The 19,581-nt window shown below is 39.7% G+C and overlaps 1 protein-coding gene across 1 annotated transcript in view; it reads left to right on the top strand.

The window, feature by feature from the left end:
* Positions 1 to 19,581, top strand: part of CTNNBL1 (catenin beta like 1) — a 158,203-nt gene that overhangs the window by 23,842 nt on the left and 114,780 nt on the right. Inside the window, exons 2-3 of the mRNA XM_032845811.1 lie at positions 9,174 to 9,362; positions 13,151 to 13,257. Coding sequence (XP_032701702.1) covers positions 9,174 to 9,362; positions 13,151 to 13,257 — 296 coding nt within the window. The remainder of the gene's footprint in view (positions 1 to 9,173; positions 9,363 to 13,150; positions 13,258 to 19,581) is intronic.

The raw sequence follows: 19,581 nt of genomic DNA, 5'->3' as shown, positions 1-19,581 counted from the left end.
TTTTCTCCCTGTAGCTGTGTGCGTAACCATACCATTTTGCCAAATTTACTTAAGATCTTTAAGAAATAAAATTTTATAAATACAATTGAAGTCTCCTAATATACTCTTCCCTAATCCCATTTTATTGTGTGCCCCCTCCTTAATCCAATTTATTGTTCTCTTTAGAAGCAATCACTATCTTGAATTTGGTGATTATTATTCCCACACATTTTATTATTATTATGTGTACAGCCAGTTGATGGTTGAAATTTTCTTTTTTCTTATTACAGATATGTTCCAATGAACATTATTTAAGTATTTCCTTGTGCATATGTCTGACAATTTCTGTGTATATACCTGGGAGAAGAATTGCTGGGGTAGTCAGAATATATGCATTTTCAGTGTTATTAGGTATCACCAGTTAGTCCTATACTCATTTATACTCCTATCAGTAAGTTGTTTTTTTTTTTAAGATTTTATTTATTTATTTGACAGACAGAGATCACAAGTAGGTGGAGAGGCAGGCAGAGAGAGAGGAGGAAGCAGGCTCCCTGGGATCATGGCCTGAGCTGAAGGCAGAGGCTTTAACCCACTGAGCCACCCAGGCACCCCCTATCAGCAAGTTTTAACAGTTCCTGTTTCTCCACATCTTTAACACATGGCTAGATTTTAAATTTTTAATTTTTTGCCAATCTGATATCTTATGGTTTTTATGTGCATTTTCCTGATTACTAGTGACATTGGGTTCCTTTCTAGATACCTGTGGGGTGCTCAGTGTTTTTTTTTTTTCTTTTGTGATCATAATTGTGATGATATTCCTTGTCAAAAGCTGATTTTAAGTAAATCTAAAAGTGTTGTATATATAGAACTTTGCATTAGCAATCATTAAGAGAAATTAAATCATAGTTTCTGTTTTCTTTTCAAAGTACTATGTCTTTATCTTATTTAATCTTACACTCCCTTATCTTACTAAGATAGTCCTGTGATGTAGAGCAAGGGCAGAGCGTTTTTTTTAGAAATGCTGCACTGATAAGTCAAATGACTTATCTAAGGTCATGTGACTCTTAAGTGATTCACAAACACCTACATTTTCTTTCTGATTATTGGTTTGTTGCTTTTTGCATTGTACTATGCTGCTGCTTTTAGATCAGTGCAATTCTGTTGTTATTGTTATTGGATTGATGTCTGATATTCCCTCTAGCACCCAACAGAATGATGTTCAGGTTCTGTTAGCTTAGTAAACACTTCCTGAGTGAATGAATGAATAATGATGGTTCAGGTGTAACTGACAAAACATTCATAATAAGTCTGCTAAAATGGGGGTAGTTTACCTTCCAACAATTTTACAAGTATCTGCCTCTGTTAGCCTTGATAAATAAAGAAACTGAATCAACATTCAGCTTTCTGATTCAGCTGCAGAATTAATCAGAGAAGATGTCAAAGTAAATCATGGATGCTAAAGTATAGTTTGTACTTTTAAAAAAGGAAATCTACACACCCTTTGGAGGTGAGATGAAGATATTTCAGGCTTTAAAAAGAAGTAAGAATTTTTTGGTAGGAAAAATGGATTAAGTAGAGTCTTAATGACTAGTGATTTAAATCCTAAATCACATCCATGTTACTTGCCAGCCAATCAGATTATAGATCTTAAGTGAGAGTCTTGGTGCTTTTAATTTTTGTTACATTGATTCCCCCCCACTCCTTGTGGGCAGTTAAAACCCATGTTCTCCAGTAATTATTGTGTTCTCAGTACCTGTTTTTCTTTTTTTTAATTGGGAATCAAATAAATGAGAATTTTGTTTTATATTTGCAATAATTTTGCTTTGAGATTTTGAGTTTCTGGTACTTGGTTTTCTTCCAGGAAAAAAAAAAGGTAGTAAATTGTCATGATTCATTGATTTTTGTTTTCCCTAAGCTTTAAGTCTTATAAAGACGTAACATGTAATTGTATATGAATACCCGGAATATTTCTTGGATATTTCTTAAAAATATCTATGATAATCCTTTGTTGATATAGCATTTGATAGTTTACATAGGGCCCCTCTGTAAGGAGTTTTAGTCATCACAATAACCTTTTGAGTTGAGGTAGGTAGAATTTTCTGTCTCTGATGGCTTTGATCCCTGATTATGAACTTTGGCTGATGGTAGTTGCAGCATTAAAGACTGTGAGCTTTTTCAGTTCTGGTGCCTTAAGCAAATTTGCAAGGGAGCCCTGATGTTAACTTTGGCAGGTTTCATGCCTGCAAATATTGATTGAGCCAGAAGTCCTAGCTGTAAAATGTCACCAGTGAATGTGCAGCCAGCAAAGGCAGGGGAAAACTCATTACTGCAGCTCATCTGTAACTTCTGGGTCAGGCCACTCACTACCATCTGGTAAAAATGAATGTTTGAAAATTCCCTTTTATTCTGACAAAATGTAATCAGGTGAGGTTAACAGCAGATGATTTCTGAGCATTTCAAGTTGGTTATACCAATCCATCCACAGCCTGGGTTCGTGACATTCCATATGTCTAATTACCTTTAGAGGTATCAGAAAGCTTTAAAATTACGAAACCTAATGGCAGGAAGGAATTTAATTATCTGTATACCTACCTTTGTCCCCTGCATTGTGTGCATCCCGCCATATTGGAAGTGTTTATTCTGAAAAAGAAAAGGCAATGATAGAGGAAGAAAGAAATAGGATTACTGTCTTGAAATAATCTGAATATTTTTTTAAAATGAGAGAGTGGGACTAATCTTGTTTATATTGCTTTAAAGAGAAAGATTAAGGACCAAGGAAGAAAGTTGTAAGTTGGAAGGTTTCTCTTCAATTTAACACTCTGTGAGTGATCCAAAGATTGCGGGGGGAGGGGGCACGGTTTAGGGAGGGGTTAAGTTTCTGGTCATTGGAAGTGTTAGGAAAGCCCCAGTCTATACCCAGTGATCGTGTTTTAAAGGGGATTCAAACCTCAAATAGATGATTGGGTTAAATTCAAGACTTCCTAGAGTCTGGGTTTCTCTAGTGGTTCAGAATTACTGTAAGAGGTTGTGAATTGAGACAAATGTATACAGGCATTTTCTGTAGAATGAATCTCAGTCTCTCAAAGTCTCTCTCAAAATTAATCTATCTCTCTGTCTCTGTGTCTCTCTCGTATATACAGGAGTTAAAAACACAAATGCAATTAAAGTATTGCAAAATAGTAATATATTTGTGTTCTTTCTCAGTCATTGGATATTAAAAGGTGCAGTAGCAGGTGGGGCCTGTCATATTTTGACATAAAAATAAAAAAAAGGATTTTCCCTTTAAAACCTATTAATGGTTAACACCCTTTCCAACGTTGGGGTTCTTTGATTTTTGAATCAGGTGTGTCCGAGAGGTGGAGGCTACATGTACTATCTTCTATGAGCCAAACTCTGCTGGGCACTCTAGAAACATTGGCCTTTTTGTGCTTACATACATATATACACATATATACATAAATGTATGAAAGTGTTATTGTTTCTAGCTTAATAGATTGAGAAAACTCAAGCTTAGAGGGGCTAAATTACTTTCCAGGACTGCTAACTAAGTAGAGGGACTAAGATTTGAATTTAGACAAATTTGACTCCTAAACTCATTCTCCATGTAGGGTATCACCAATTGCAAATAGGTTAGCAATGACTAGTTAGTATTGCAAAGTAGGAAAAGCACTATATTGCGAATTAGAAGCTTTGTATTATTGCCCATCACAGACAAATTGCTTAAAGCCACTGGGCTCTGATTTCCTTATTTCTATAAAGAGAGGGATAAACTAGATTATCCACTTGAGCTCAAATTTCTAAGTCTTTCCCATTGTTTGATATTGAGGAAATCATACTTCATGCCCCTAGTCAGAAGGCCCTTTTCTGAAGTTCGGAAGTTTCTTGGTGCTAGGTGAAAAATTCCTGGCTTATTATGAGGTTACAGAAGATTTCCTTTGACTTTTTCCATTTTTTAAAATAGAATTGAACCTATTTTTTTTCCATTAACATGAAAGTACATTTTATGAAAATCACCCCCTCCTAACCCATGTAACTTGGAATATTGAACTTACTTAGATGCTGCCCCCTCCCCCACATCTCCACTGTTATATCCTGGTATAGATGTGCTCTTCACATTAATAATTGTGCTGTGTGTTTTCATAATTTATCATAATGATGCCATTATTGCTTATTATAGAAGGCCCCTTTCTCCCACTCCCACCCCAAGTCTAATTGAGGTCGAGACAAGACCATAAATGCGATAATATAGATTGCATGCTCAGAGGAAATGGAGTTGGTTTCATAGTGGAGTTTTAATTTAGGATTCGTTCTGGTGATGTAGCCTCTTCCTATGGTACATTACTTTGAGCCCAATATAACTGCATTTTCCCACAGCTCCTCATTATAGCTACAGCTTCTCACTGCTTTTTAATTAAAAAAAAAAAAGAGAGAGAGGGAGAGAGGGAAAAATGAAACCTACAGCTTAGGTTGGATATTGTCTGGGTACGCAGGGAGTATCCTAGGCAGATTACTTATTTAATTCTTTAACTCTTTCCAAGCTTTTGTGGAGATGTCTTGATTTCTGTTTCCAGGGGGATGGATATATATATCATCCATCATGCACACACACACACATAATAGGCTTCAAGATTTTTGGAAAGTAATAGCATCTTATGTATATAATCTTGACGCTTACTATAAGCTTTGAACAAGTGGAAGTCCTTTATGTAACCTAGAAAGGCTACCAGCTGTGCGGTTGGATGGTGGCAAATGCTTAGAGAGCATTTATACCACTCACCACCTATTGGGAGTAAGGCAGGGAATGTAGAAGATTTTTTAAATCCTTAAAGGCTGATGTTCTGGTACATCAGAAGTTAAGAGTTAATCATTTTTTCTCTAGTCTTGTGGGCAGCAGAAACAAAGAAATGACTTTATGAGTAACAGTTTCTTTTGTCATTCCTTCATCTTGAGGGATTCCAAACACCTTTCAGATACCAAAACAAATTAATCTCTAAAGGTGACTGGTAAGAATGGCTTAATCCTTTTGGGATTGGTTTTGTAAGACACAAGGAGAGCTCATGCCTGAGCTGTGACCTCTCTGACAGGCTTCGAGTGTTCTATTCCCTTCCTGAATCCAGAGCCCTTTGGCTCTTCTGTAGTGGGATCCATCTGACAGCTCTGAGATTCTTCCCCACTTACGTATTCTTGCTTTGTTTTGTGTAACTGATCACTCTCTCCTTCTCTCCGTAGCAAATATTGGCAAATATAATGTAGACGTTTATTTCCAGGTCAGGGTCTTGTTAGCTTTATAATTTTTTGTGGGGACCTTTCACAAATAGGACTTCAGCTTTCTATGAGTCTGTATTTTATGCAGGGCTGCTGGAAAGACGGTTCCATTTTGTCTTTATCAGGGAACAGGAAGCCCGTGGATGAAAATCTTCTAGACCTGTGGAGACCTGTGGTGGCCAGTATGGTAGCTGCTAGCTGTATATGGCTGTTGGGCATGTAAAATGGGTTGAGATACACTCTGAATGTAATAGTATACCAAATTCCAGAGACTTGTTTAGCATGAAAAAAAAGTTAAAATATCACATTAGTGATTTTTAAAATATTGATTACATGTTAAAATAATATTTAAACATATTGGATTAAAAACATTAAAATTAATTTCATCTCCTTCTTTTTACTTTTTAAAATGTGGCCCCTAAAAAATTTTAAATTACATCTATGGTTTGCATTTCATTTTAATTGGGCAGCTATGTCCTAGGCTGTTAAGACCCATGATAGCAAAGCAATGCTTATCTTACATTTATGTCCCAGTGGCCAGCAGAGGCCTTATACATAGTTGGCATTTAATAAATATTTGTTAAAGAAATGAATCCTAAACTTTATTCTTCAGAGTGGTCAAATTTCAGAAATGAGTAGAAACTTCTCTTTTGGAGGGTTAGTATCTGAAAAAGAGACAACGCTTGTTGAGAAGAACAAAAGTTTGTAAAATTTTGTCCTGGGAGAAAAAAAATGGCTGAAATAAAATATCTCTGGGCCTTTGAACGCCTTACCTGTCCCCTGGAGGTGGGAGCAGATAATGTTGGTCAAGGAATCATGGCAGAGCACCCTGAGGGGTTCTGCTTTGCTCCACTGGAGCGTTGTCATGAGAGGAGCTCAAGCTGGATGTCCCGTGTGACAGAGCAGGGAGTTGCAGAAAGAGTTAGCGAACCTGAAATTTGCCCTCTTAGGGATGTTATGCTTAGACTATTCCTAAAGATTAACAGAGCTATTCTTGTCTCAAGAATCCATCCCGGCCCTGTCTGTCCTCGTTTCCCCATTTAGATGTGACCCAGATGGAAGCCTGGGACTGCCACTGGGCTGCCTTATTACTTGAAGACCTTCAAGTCCTGCTGTTTTTTAATACATCGTTTGTTGAATGCATGGTTTAACAAATATCATTTTAATTTGACCAAGTCATATATTCTTGACTGAAGGTCCCTCGGACCTGTCTCAGTTAGGGTCCTGGAATCATGATAGATTAGCAAACTTCCCAGAGATCAGGTTCAACTTTGAGAAGGGACCAGGTTGTCTTTGCAAGAGTTTATTAAAGGATCTCAGGCATCCTGTCTCCCCTCTTAGAAAATAGAACTGTTAACCTACTTCTCTTGCCCAGAGATGCGGTGAAGATTAAGAGAGGTGCTTTAAGTTCTGTTGGAGGAAAGTGCTATTTCAGGAACAATTATTAGAGGTACAAGTGAAACTCCTCCCCTACCTTTGAAATGTTTGTTTTAAAAAAGTAGATTGGAAGATGTATTCCAAAGAGAGACTGCCAGTATTCTTTAGGTTTGCATTTCTTAACTGTGGCGGTATTTGGCTTTCTCCTTTTAATTGTGGTCCACTGCCTTTTCTCTCTGCCCTCAGAGATAAACAATCCAGAAATCTCCTTTCCGTGGAGAACTATGGAGCTCATGCTTTGATTTGACTGCTGCAGCAGCCTCACGCTAATCAGAATCGCAGCAGGCCTCGTTTTATGAGCCTGAAAGAATTAGTGCTCCCAGGGGGCTGAAGTTCCTTACCTGCTGGGGAGCTACAGATTTCTGGTTTGAAGTCTGCCCTCCTTCAGGATCAAGCTACCTTTCCTTCCTTTCTCACATGAAAACCACCACCTGCTTTTGCTTGTGGTCCATGGTGACTGGCATGTTGATTTCTTTCTTTTTTCTCCTCTTTTTCTGAGTGCCGACCAGTGATGATGACAATAGATTCTTATAATTTTTGTATTTATGGAATAGAGTGTTATCATATGAAATTATAATCTATCTCATGGAGGCTAGGAACAGAGTGAAAAATAGCAGGTGGTAACCTACAAACCAAATTGTCTAACGTGAGTTTTCTAAGCAATGTCATATGCTTAGACTTACTGGCACACCTGGTATGTGGAACCAGCAGGGTATGTGACTATAGAGGGAAATGACTTTGCACCACTGGGATAGTGGAGTTCAGTAGCAGTGTGGGTTATAAGCCACAAGGTGAGATGTGTAATGTGTATAGTAGAAATTTGTCTCTTATCACCACCACACAACTTAGCAGGTTGGCAGGAAATGTGGCATTCTTTTCTGTTGATCCTAATAAATCATGTTGCACCTAGCACACTATTAGTGTGTAGTTATCACACACTATGTGTAGTTATCATAACATATAAAGAAAAGCTCATTGAGCCTAACACAGATGTCTTGTATTGAGGAAGACAGAATCATGTGAATTACCTTATAGTAATAATCTTTTGTATTTGTTTAGTACTATTGTCGTTTGCGTTTTTTTTTTTTTTTTTAAGGACTTTATTTGAGAGAGAGAGAGCATGCATGAGCCCGGGGGGAGGGTGAGGGTAGTAGAAGGAGAGGGAGAAACAGACTCCTCACTGATCAGGGACCCAGTGCAGGGCTCCATCCCAGGACTCTGGGATCATGACCTGAGCTGAAGGCAGACGCTCAACGGACTGAGCCACCCATATGTCCCTTGTTTACCAAGCATTCTTTCACTGAAGTTTGAACCTTATAGTACAAACTACCAGTTTTGAATAAGTTCTAGGAACCCAATGGATAGCAGAGTGACTATAGCTATACTATATAGTATACTTGAAAGTTGCTAAGAGAGTAGATCTTAAATGTTCTCACTACCAAAAAAAAAAAAAAGGGTAATTTTACTAGGTGATGGAGGTGTTAGCTAACTAACAAATGTAATCATTTTGCAATATATACATGAGTCAATATCACATTATATGCAATGGTATATGTCAATTATATCTCAGTGAAGCTGGGGAAAGAATGGTAAAAATACACACACATAGAAGCATCCTTTGAAGTTCACAGAGAAAAGGGCTATAATTTCCATTTGCCATTTGAAGATGAGGAAGCAAAGGTATAGGGAGGTTAATGACGTGCCCAGAGCTGCACCAGTAGTAACCTGAGCTGCTTGGAGACGTTGGGCTCTTTGATTCCTGGTGCAGTGCTGTCTCTCCTCAGCTCTGAAGCCCATTTCAGTAGTGTTTCATTTTATTCCAATTTAATGGAAGGCCGCTGTTAAGAACTCCTCCATGGACTGCAGTGTCAAAGGCAAAACAAGGACCTAACAGTGTGGCAGCCAGAGCCCTGGACCAGAAGTCGGGAAGTGCTCATTGTGTTTTCAGTGCTGCTGCTGGCTTTGTGACTTTGGGTAATACTCCTCTGGCCCTTACTCTACCTGGCTCTTCCGTAAAGTAGGACTTCGGAGTGCAAAAGACCCTTGGATGTTACATACGTAATCTTCTCTGTACGGGGTACTTGTGAGTGACTGTACTCTTTCTTAGACGTGAATTAAAACCTTGCAAAGGGTTTGGTGTTGGGGATTGTATCATAACTAGTAAATTGAGCCTAACCCATCTCAGAGTGTCTGCGTTCCCTGTGATTTCTGTATACACAGCAACTTTTGTGAAGTGATAAAACTTTGCATATTAAAAAAATTCTGTAAAAAAAAAAAAAAAGCCAGCTCCCTTGTGGGAGACTTCAGTCATATATTTATAGAATCACTATGGGTCTGAAGAAATGACCACTTGGAGCTTCATTTTGTGGGAGAAATCATACTGTGGAGCTTTTCATTGGTGAATCCTTGAAAGCTTTTAGAATGTCTGCTCTGTGTGCCCTTCTAGGTCTTTTCTAGCTCTGGAATCCCATGTTTCTTTTTTTCTTTCTCAGCCCAACAGGGGCACAAAACGTCCCCGGGATGATGAAGAGGAAGAGCTGAAAATGCGTCGGAGGCAAGCTGCTCCCCGAGACCGCGGCCGCTATCGGGAAGAGGAAATGACGGTAGTAGAAGAAGCAGACGATGACAAAAAGAGACTGCTGCAGATTATTGACAGAGAGGGCGAGGAGGAAGAGGAGGAGGTAAGGTGGCAGGCTAGGCCGGCCCGGACTCAGTGGCTATAGACTGTCATTTTAGGTCAAATCCTTAATTTCTCTGAGCTTTGCAGCTTCACCTGTAGAATAGGGTTAAGAATACTTACTGCACAGTGTTGACCTGAAGGGGAAGTGTGATAATGGAGTTGGAAAGCATTTTCAAATTGTGAAGATCATTACAGATAGAGTTTTTAAAGTATTCTGGGTTAGGTGTCCTAATCGAGGCCCGAGCACTGAACTGTGGGGCTGTTGCTGTTGACTGGGGAGGGTTAGGGAGGCCTCCCAGACTGGACACATTGAAGGCATTTCCATTTTTTAATGTAGTCAGTAGTCTTTGAAAGAGGAGCAGAATTTTATCAGACTGGTGAAAGAAGGCTTTTCAGTTGAGATGGCATTAGCAAAGCAACAGAGGTGGAGAAGTTCAAGGTGGAGGTAAGAGATTGGGTATTTAGGTATAACTGAAAAAATACAGTTTTGGAAAAGAGGTGCTATTTGCTCGTCCTCAGGATGCCTTAATGCGTACTCATTCCTACCTCTGGACCTTTTTACTTCTGTGCCCTTTGGGGAATGCTCTTCCCCTAAGGCTTTGCATGGTGGGATTCTTTCTTCTCATTCGGGTCTCAGTTCAGATGTTTCCTCCTCAAAGAAACTTTTCCGCTCTCTGAGATAGACATGTAAGTCATTCTCCTACACTTTGGTCGGTATATTGTCTTCATGGCGCTTACCGTGATCTGAAATCCTGGTTTGTTTATTTTCCTCATTTGCTATCCTCTCCTTTACCTTTTAGGCAAGAGGGATTGGCTCTGTTTGTTCACAGCTGTATCTCTAGCACTCAGTGCAGTGCCTAGCTCTTGGTAGGCCCTTAATAAATATTTATTGAGTGAATAAATGAAGCTAAAAAGAGTAGAGGTAAAATACCAGTGATTAAAAATAAAATGACCTTACCTAAGTGTCTTTTTATATCCTTAAGTGTTAACTTGTATGTTATTTCACTCTGGCATTTTGTTCAATATGAATTATGGAAATAGATTCTTAAGAGCCAGCTGTTTTTTGGTTCCCTGAAAGACATGATGCTAAGTTTGGATTTAAAAAATGAAGCTGGAGTGTGAATCTGAGAAAGAAAAAAAAAAATGGATTCATATTCCAAAAAGGTCTTTACTGTGTTGTGACAATAACTCTCTCCTCATTAGGATTTGTACCAGTGCTAATTTGGGGTCTGCCCCTAAAAGATGGTGACACTTTGGAAATCTGTGGTGGGAGACAGTTCTGAATTTCCTCTCTTGAGGGCAGTAACCTTGCTGGCTTAGACAAACAGTGTGTGTAGCTCATCCTCCCTTCTTCCTTTCCTCTCCGCTCTACTTTCCTCCCTTTCTCCCTCCCGCCCTCCTCACTAGCTTCTGCTCAATCTGTTAGCCCTGCAGCAGCAGTTAATTGGCAGGTATAATTCCCATGTAGGGCAAGGCTGGTACTGGAGGATTAGGATAGTAGCTGTCATGGGTAAGTGGTTTCTAGCCTGGGAGACAGAAATGTAGTATGGGACCAGGCCTTCTGTTAAGGGACAAGGGAAAAAGAGATCACTTTGTAAAAATGACACATGGAAGACTGCAAGTCCAGGAGTTATTTTCTCACTGCCACCAAAGTCCCATTTAATGAAAAACAAGTGATGTTTGCCCCTGTAAAGTCACGTGGACTTGTAAAATATTATTGTCCTTTTTGTGCTACATCACCAGCATTCATCTTTCTGAAATCTCCTTCTGGTTTCTGACATTGAGCTATTGGAGATACTGCTGTGGTCGATGACTAAGACGGATAATTCAGTTTTCCCCCAGCGTTGGAGGGAAATTAAAGGAGGGAAGGCCAAACCCTGGAGAGGCTAAGATTTGGGGGATCCTGTGAGAGCTGTACTATTACCATTTTTTTCTACAGAGTGGGCAAGATGTTAGCTAGGGGAAAGAAAAGAAGCGGAGATTGAAGTTGTTTGAAAGTGACTTAATCCTTCCCAAAAATTTAGATTACGTCATGAAATCCATGTGGCACATTGGATACATCATGCCTGTTGCTAGTAGAACAATAAGAGTTTACGTTAATGTAGTGTCCTTTCGTTTGTACAACTGTTTTATGCCCATCTCTATAGGTCATCTCCATGACCTTGAAAGAGACAGGTAGTATTTTCCCCCTCCATCTCTCCCTGCCTGCTTGCCTTCCTTCAGCACATCTTCCCTGGGAGCTTGCTGTGTGCCAGGCACTGTGGTGGGCACTGGGAGTCAGCAGTGAACAAGTAGACATGGGCCACCAAAAGGGGTGTTTACTCTGGTTGGGAGTTGGAGAGATTGTCTGGGCTAGATCCTGCCAGACCTTCTTTACATGGGTCATGTGAAGGATTTAGAATTTTATTCTGAATGCCGAGTGGTTGAATTCAAGAAGGACTTGTGAGGTAGAGTCAATTGGACTTGGTGAGGGTTTGAGGATTATATTTAGCAAAGTAATATTGCCATGTGGCTAGTGAGTAGTGAAGCTCGACTCTGAGTCCTGACTGAGCCGGGGCACTGAGTTCAGTTTCTGAAATTTCTATTTAAGCTACAGATAACTGGGCATGGGGTGGGAGTCCAACAGAGGCCCTCGGGGGCCAGGAGTCATTGATAAAATCTAAGAAATCTGTCATGCCCAAAACGAATTTATAAATAACACCTACATAAAACCCGGTATATGTTGGCTAACTGAACATAAAAGAAAAGAAAACAAAAAAACTCCAACATATGAACACTGAAATTTAATAAAATAATATCTAACACTTTTGAGTACTTACATAATTATGAGATGATTCATTGCTTTCCAAAAGGATCTGTTTCTGGTTCTCTTAATAGCAGTCTTTGTATTGCTTTTAGTTGAAAGCTGTGGTCAGTGGCCACAAAAGCTGTGAAGCCAGGAGTTGGGTGTAAGAGAGGCAAAGTCATCGCAGCATGTGACTGTAACCTTGAAAAGACGTGGAGGAGAAAACATTCCTGAAATTTTAGTGTAGATTTTCTGGGGGGAAATGATTCTGTTTACAAAAATTTATTTTATTTACCTTTGTGGTTATTATTCTAGTGTTGAAATAAGAACACTGTATGGTCTGCTAGTTTTTTATGTCTCCCCTGAGTGAGTTTCCTAAATTCTTGATGCTGTATTGGGCCTCTCTGATTTCCTTCTCAGCAGCTAGTAAGGACCCAAAACAGTGATGTGTAAGAAATGCAAAGCTGTGACTGTTGCTATTTAACAAGCATTCTTATGGTACGGGCTGTCCAGAAATAGGCTGTGAGTTGGATTTGGCCTGTGGACTGGAGTTTGCTGACCCCTGACTGGGGCCAAGATTGACTGAGGAAAGATTGAGGTCCACTGTCACTGACTCAGGGTTTGACCTTGAACACGTTCTTTTAAACCTGAGAGTTATCTTACCTGTACAACAAGGAGAAGGATGGGTAAGTATTAAATAATACTATCTAATATTGTTGCTTATTCCATGCCATACAGTATGCTCAAGAAATATTTGTTGAATGAGCCGTCTTTCAAGCCTTAAACTGAGCTTCCTGAGCTAGTTGTGAGACAGTGATACAAAGTAGCATGTGATCTAGACCCTTAACCTTCTTTCCAATGGGGGAGATAAGTAGGTACTGTATATTTAACCCAGAAAGGTGAGTGGCAGAATACCATTTAAGAGCTGGGGAAGACAAGTAGTGATCAGTGAATAAGAAATCCCTTTGGACTGAAATTGTTGCTGTTTGTTCCTTTTATACCAGGAGGAACCACTGGATGAGAGCTCCGTGAAGAAAATGATCCTTACATTTGAGAAAAGATCATACAAAAACCAAGAGTTACGGATCAAGTTTCCAGACAATCCAGAGAAGTAAATCTCTGTTTTGCTGAAACCTTCTTTCCTCCTATGTGTTGTGCTTATTGTTTTTGTTTTGTTTTTTGTTTGGTTTGCCTGCTTTGGATTTGTGATTTGTGTCAGGAGTTCCAGGACAACCCACCTGTTTGGGAAATCACTGCAAACACTCAAGGCTCTGAGCCAGTGGTATTTGAGGGCACACAGCAGGATCAGCAAGAGGGAAAGACAGATCAGTCAGACTCTGGAGAAGTTCATGCGTAGGCTTCTTGTCTTTTTTCTTCCTGGGATACATGCAGACATGTTCCTTTCTCCAACAGTGAAATACATCAACATATGTTGTGTTTCTGTCCCGGGAAGCTCATTTGAGTGAGACTAAAGAGTCCAGGATATTTATTGAGGACAAGTTATATAGGCCTTCTCTGTCAGCAATGATTATCAAAATTCCACTCTCCCAGAAGGAAAGCAGAAGTTAAATGCTCCAGGTGAGCACTTAGGTAACCTTTCAAAAGCCAAGTTCCCAGATGTCAGCCTAGGACTAGAGTCTTCTAAAGATCTGGTCTACTAAGTTAGCTCTTTTCTGTATTGTTCTTCTCAAGGTGCAAAGAAAATGGACCATGCCTGTCATCAGTGATAGCTTTACTGGTGAGAAAAATGTCCAAGGCTTTACAGTTAGACAGATATGGGTGTGATTCCTATGTGACCTTGAATAAGTCGCTTCTCCTTTCTGAGCCTCAGGTGTCTCATCTGCATAAAGAATACCTCCTTCACAGGGTTGTTGTGAAGACTGAGTGAGAATGATGGCAGGTGTTTAGCTCAGTGCCTGGCACACAGTAGGTGCTCACGAAATGACAGTTCATGTGATTTTACCACACCTGCGCCTCCATGTGCTGTGAGGTGCTGTCATGAGGAATCTGGTATCTTCTAGTCCATCCTGATGAGTACGAACATTGAAAGAGCACCTGTATGTGACCAAAAAAATCAAGGAGTGGAATATATACAGTCTGATTTAGGTAGAGAAAAAAATGAATTCTAACTAAAGGAATTTTCATATTTATACAGATTTTAATGTTCCAATTCTCTCTTCCTTCCCTGTCTTTCTGCCTCTTAGGACGTACACTTTTAATGAATCTTAATAGACCTAAGGCCTCTAGGCAATTAAGAGTTGAATCGTACAGTCTTTGTACTCCAGTTTATGGGGTGCTAGGGAGACTGACTATAAATGCAGGGTAGAAGGAAATATACTTTAAAAGAGATACAAGCAGAGGGCTGTGGGAGCATAGGGAAAGAAACCATGAATACCAAGTTGGGAGCAAGTTGAGGGCTTCACAGAAGAGGTGGTATTTGAGCTGGGCCTTGAAGAATGATTTTTATTTTAATAGGCAGAAAAGAACCTAGAAAGGTCTCCCAGGCAGTGTGATTAGCATGAACAAAGGCACAGAGTCCTCCTGGCAACCTAGTGAGGCTCATGTAATTCAGTAGGTCCTCTCTGTGCTGTAGGTGAGGAGGTGTAGGGAGAGGAGAGCCTTGTTACCAGACCCAGGCCACAACCCTCTTCAACAGGAGGAGTAGCTTGATCAGAGCTCAGCCCTCCCAACATGAGAGGCCTGTCAGTTTTGTGCTGACCTCTACCATGTAGTAGCACTTTTAAGACTGCACTGTGTCTGTGTGTCTGTATATGTGCGTTTGATAACACAAGTAACACACGAGCAGGCTGTCATTATAAAAAACACCAACCGTGCATAGGTTAAGTAAAAAATGAAAATTCTCCTTCATTGTACAGACCCCCTTTCCATTTTGCTCTCCAAAGATCGTCTCTGTGAGTTTTCTTTTAGATTGTTTTCTGTACATACATTTACATATGTAAGCCTTTCCCCTACCTAAATCATACTGTACATATTCTGAACCTTGATGGTTTTACCTGCATAACAGGAGATCTTTCCATGCATGTTTACCTTATGTTTTGTGACTGGTGTGGAGTGTTTCATGGTGTGGAGATACCGCAATTTATTTACAATTTTTTCTTTGGATGGATATTTGGTTATTTTAAATACTGACTTTTGTGAACGATGCTGCAGTGAACCTCCATTTACATGTGTCTTAGTGCACATTATTTCTGTGGGATAGATACCTAAGTGTTCAATTCCCAGTTGAAGAGAATATATTTTAAACTTTGATAACTCCTGCCAGATTTCACACCCTGGCCTTTTATTCTCCCACCAGGAGGTCTCTTTCCCTAAATTCTTGCCCGCGGTGAATGTGATCAGTCTTTAACATCTTTGTCGTTTGGTCTATTATTATTTCTTTACTCAGTGGTTTTCCTGCATTAGACTCCATGTGCCTTTCAGGAGGTAGACTGTGTCTTGTTTGTTTCTGTTTGTAGTACCTAGCACAGTACCTGCCATACTGTAGGTGCTCAGTAAATATGAGTGATCTTACACAGTTGAGGTCATCCTTACTACATTCCCATTGCTTGGAACCTGAAGAGACATTATGAGGAAGCTGCGCTGTAGGCTGATAACACTAGAAATTTAAGAACCACAGTACTTCTTAGAATGCTAATATTGCCGGGGCACCTGAGTGGCTCAGTGGGTTAAGCCTCTGCCTTCGGCTCAGGTCGTGATCCCAGCGTCCTGGGATCGAGCCCCACATTGGGCTCTCTGCTCAGTGGGGACCCTGCTTCCCCCTCCTCTCTCTGCCTGCCTCTCTGCCTACTTGTGATCTCTGTCAAATAAATAAATAAAATCTTTAAAAAAAAAAAAAGAATGCTAATATTGCCTTTGTTGGCTTGTAGGTATACTTCTGTCAGTGTAGAGCACTGGATTTCTGTGGGTTATATTCACCTTCTACATCTTAGGTACCACAGATGTTCCAGTGTTACCATTTATAAAGTGTTTCTAAGAAAACATTTTGTTTAAAAAACAAAAAACAAAAAAACAGCAACAATCGTGTTTTCCATCCAGACAAATTGATACACTATTTTAGTTTTTAAGTCACAACATTTGAAAATTGAAATTATGCATAAAGAACATTTTTTTTTCATATCCAAAAGCAGTTAGGAAACTACATTGTGTTTTAACCTTGAGTTCTTGAATTCTTACTGGTGCAGGGTCTTTTATAATTCTCTAGACCAGCAAGGTGCAATTAAGATGAAAATTGCTGGAGCATATTTGAATGAAGCTTTCCGGTTGAGATCAGAAACGTTCAGATTTATTTTCCCATATATGCAATTGTCATTTTGATTGCATACCCAAAAATGCCTCTCGTCATCTGGCTGCATTTCAGATTCAATTGACAATTCTCCTTACACAGCGTCTGTTTTGCACTGTGCGATCATTCTCCCAAACATCACACCGAGTAGAGTGTGCCCCTTCTCTCGTCCTCTTCATTTTTGTAGGGCTGGAATTCCTTAGGTTAGTGGCTCAGGACCCCTTTGTACTCTTAAATTTTTGAGTACCCCAAAGTGCTTATCTTAGGAAATTTTAGAATATACAAGCACACATTTTATTGCCCTCGGGGCAATGATAGCACCATGTGTTGTGCAGCCCTCTGGAAAATTCCACCGTACACTCCTGAGAGAATGAGAGTGAAAAAGGCAAATAATGTTTTGGATTTACCCTAAAAATAGTTTTAGCCTTATAGACTCCTGAAGGATCTCTGGCTACCTCCTATACCACCATGGGGTCCCAGGACCACACTTTGAGAACTGCTGATTCATTTGGGTTCAAGAAACCTCATACTTCCTATGCATCGATAGCTGGCTTTATGATTGCGGGAGATCTCATTGGTTTCTCTTGCTTTTCTGGTATTTTTTTACTTCACTGGTCATTTGCTAACATTCACTCTTATGGTTGAAGGAGAACATCCTGCTGGTCTGAAGCAAATGTACGTGGGCAGACGGGCGGAATATTCTCTGTCATACCAGACGGAACTGATGACCCCGCCTGAGCCTGGGTTACTGTTTTAATATGTTGCTCTATTGCTTTCCCATTGACCTCTAACTTGATCTTTCTTCCAGCTATGCATCAGCTGTTTCTAAAGGTGTGTCTAATCCCTAGACGGTCAGTCCTCTACAAATAGTGTAGTGTGTGCTTTAAATGAGTAGGCTTATTCTTGGTCAGCCGAAAGAGAAGAACATTTTTTTAGAGCAGAGCAGACTTGAAGTTATCTAGATTTATTGAGCACCTGCTATGTGCCTGCTGTTGTTAGGCACATTACATTTATTATCTCTTTTAATCCTCACTATAATTCAGCTAGGAAGTTTAAGGAAGTTGAAGTTTAGAAATAGATTAGTTAATATTCTCTGTCTGCATTGTTCAGACTGGGGCCCTGTGCTCTGTGTTCCCGTAACAGTTCTCTTGGGCAACACCGGACATCATTACAATTAATTGCATTGAATAAATTGTTTAGATTTGTGCCTTGCTAGAAGCTCCATGAGGACAGTAGCTGGGATTGTTTTGTTATTTGGTATTTCCTCAGTGCCCAGCACAGTGACTGGCGCCTAGTATATGTCCAATGAATGCTTGTTGACACACTACTCTTGGTTACACAGCCTATAAATGTGGCTTGGGGTATGACCCCGGTGAGTCTCATTCCCAAGCCCAGGCGTTTCCTACTGTAACTCATTATTAATGTAACACTGGACCCAGTGGTATTTTTGTGATGTTTCCCTCCTCATAGTTGAATTTTTGCTTATTTTGTTGGTTTTGTTTTAATAATTTTATGACTTTCTAAACTTAAAAACATTGGGTTAAAACTGCATAGTTGGAAGAAGAATTTCCAAGTTGGAAGGGACTGAAAGGTGCAGTCCATTCTTCTTCTCCTTGATCTTTTTTTTTTTTTTCATGTCGCCCAATATTAATTACCCCCAGTGACAAGGATCTAACCTTACAAAGAAACCTGTTTCATCTTTGGCAGCTCTAACTCATAAGATTTCAACTTGGAATGAAAAAGAATTTCAACACATTTTTATGAGAGGATGTCTAGATTCCTTATAATCTTAGTTGCTTCCCCGAATTGTTTCCTTAGGTTTCTACATAAAGTATGGTTCCTATAACAGATGTCCTAGACCTTAAGGGCCATCTGATCTGCATGCTAACTCTTAAGTTATCTTCTAAGCAGGCTAAAACCACAGCAGCTTTTGTGGCAGCTACTTTCCTCTCTGCTCCTTGCTTTGGCAGGTATCTGCCAAATTTCTGTGGTGGACCAGGGAGTGGTGCCCGGTGCTGGGCGTCCAGAGATGAAGGAGAATTAGTCTCTGTCCTGGCAGAACTGTCTCAGGTCTGATTTGCATTGCAGTTAAAATTGACTAAAACCATCAAGTCCTTTCTGCACTAAACTGTATCTTTCTCACTCGTGCATTTGTACCTGACTGTGGTTCAGTGCAATACTCGGTGTGAATCCTAGGTAATTTTCATCCTGTTGGATTTGGCCCATCATTATTGCTTGTCAGGAACTTTTTGAATTGATTCTTTCAGCTGCTGTGTTCACTGTCTTTATAAGCTTTGTGTCATATGACATTTGTTAAGTTTGCCGTTTATATATCTTCATCCAAGTTGTTCATCAAAAACAGGCTTAATAGGCGCTTGGCTGACTCAGATGGAAGAGCATGTGACTCTTGATCTTGGGGTTGTGAGTTTGAGCTCCACATTGGGTGTAGAGATTACTTAAAAATAAAATCTTTAAAAATTTAAAATTTAAAAATTTAAAAGATTTTGCAGGATGCCACCAAGAGGCTTCTCTCCAGGGTGACATTCATTCATTGATTATACCCCAAGGTCCCAAACCTTTTCCTCTCACTCAACATGACTTTGCTTAGACTGTTAATGCCCTTGCCAGTTTTTCCCAGTGAACTGTAAAAGTCTTTTGTCAAGTTACTCCCTAGGACTCACGTAAGGCAAATAAGCCTTAGAGATTTACTGAGCCTTTCAGGTTCAAGGATTATACAGATCTACTGTCCTAGTACCTGAATTGTATACCAGCCCTCCCAAGTCATGATTCTGATTTGGCTTCCATGCCTTAGGTGATAAGGACCCTAGTGATCTGAAAGGATAATCTGTTTGTAAGCATAGATGAAGAAGCCTTAAAAAAAACTGGTGTGGAGGAGAATCTTGAGAAAAATAATTTTGAAATGAGAATAATAAGCAGGTGAGAATAGATAAGGAAGCATTGGAAAAGAAGAACAAAGGAGTGTTTTGTAATAACAGAGGTAAAATATGCCATGATAATGTAGAAATGTGGTTGGTCCTGGCTCAGGAATTTGCAAACAAATCCATGAAATGGAGTGAAAAGCCCATAAAAAGATTAGAGTACACATTAAAATTTAGTGTATGATAGAGGTGA

This window comes from Lontra canadensis, unplaced genomic scaffold, assembly GCF_010015895.1.
Source record: "Lontra canadensis isolate GAN:19392208 unplaced genomic scaffold, GSC_riverotter_1.0 scaffold169, whole genome shotgun sequence".
Taxonomy (NCBI): domain Eukaryota; kingdom Metazoa; phylum Chordata; class Mammalia; order Carnivora; family Mustelidae; genus Lontra; species Lontra canadensis.
Note: the sequence above shows the minus strand (reverse complement) of the source record. Positions and strands in the feature narration are given on the sequence as shown.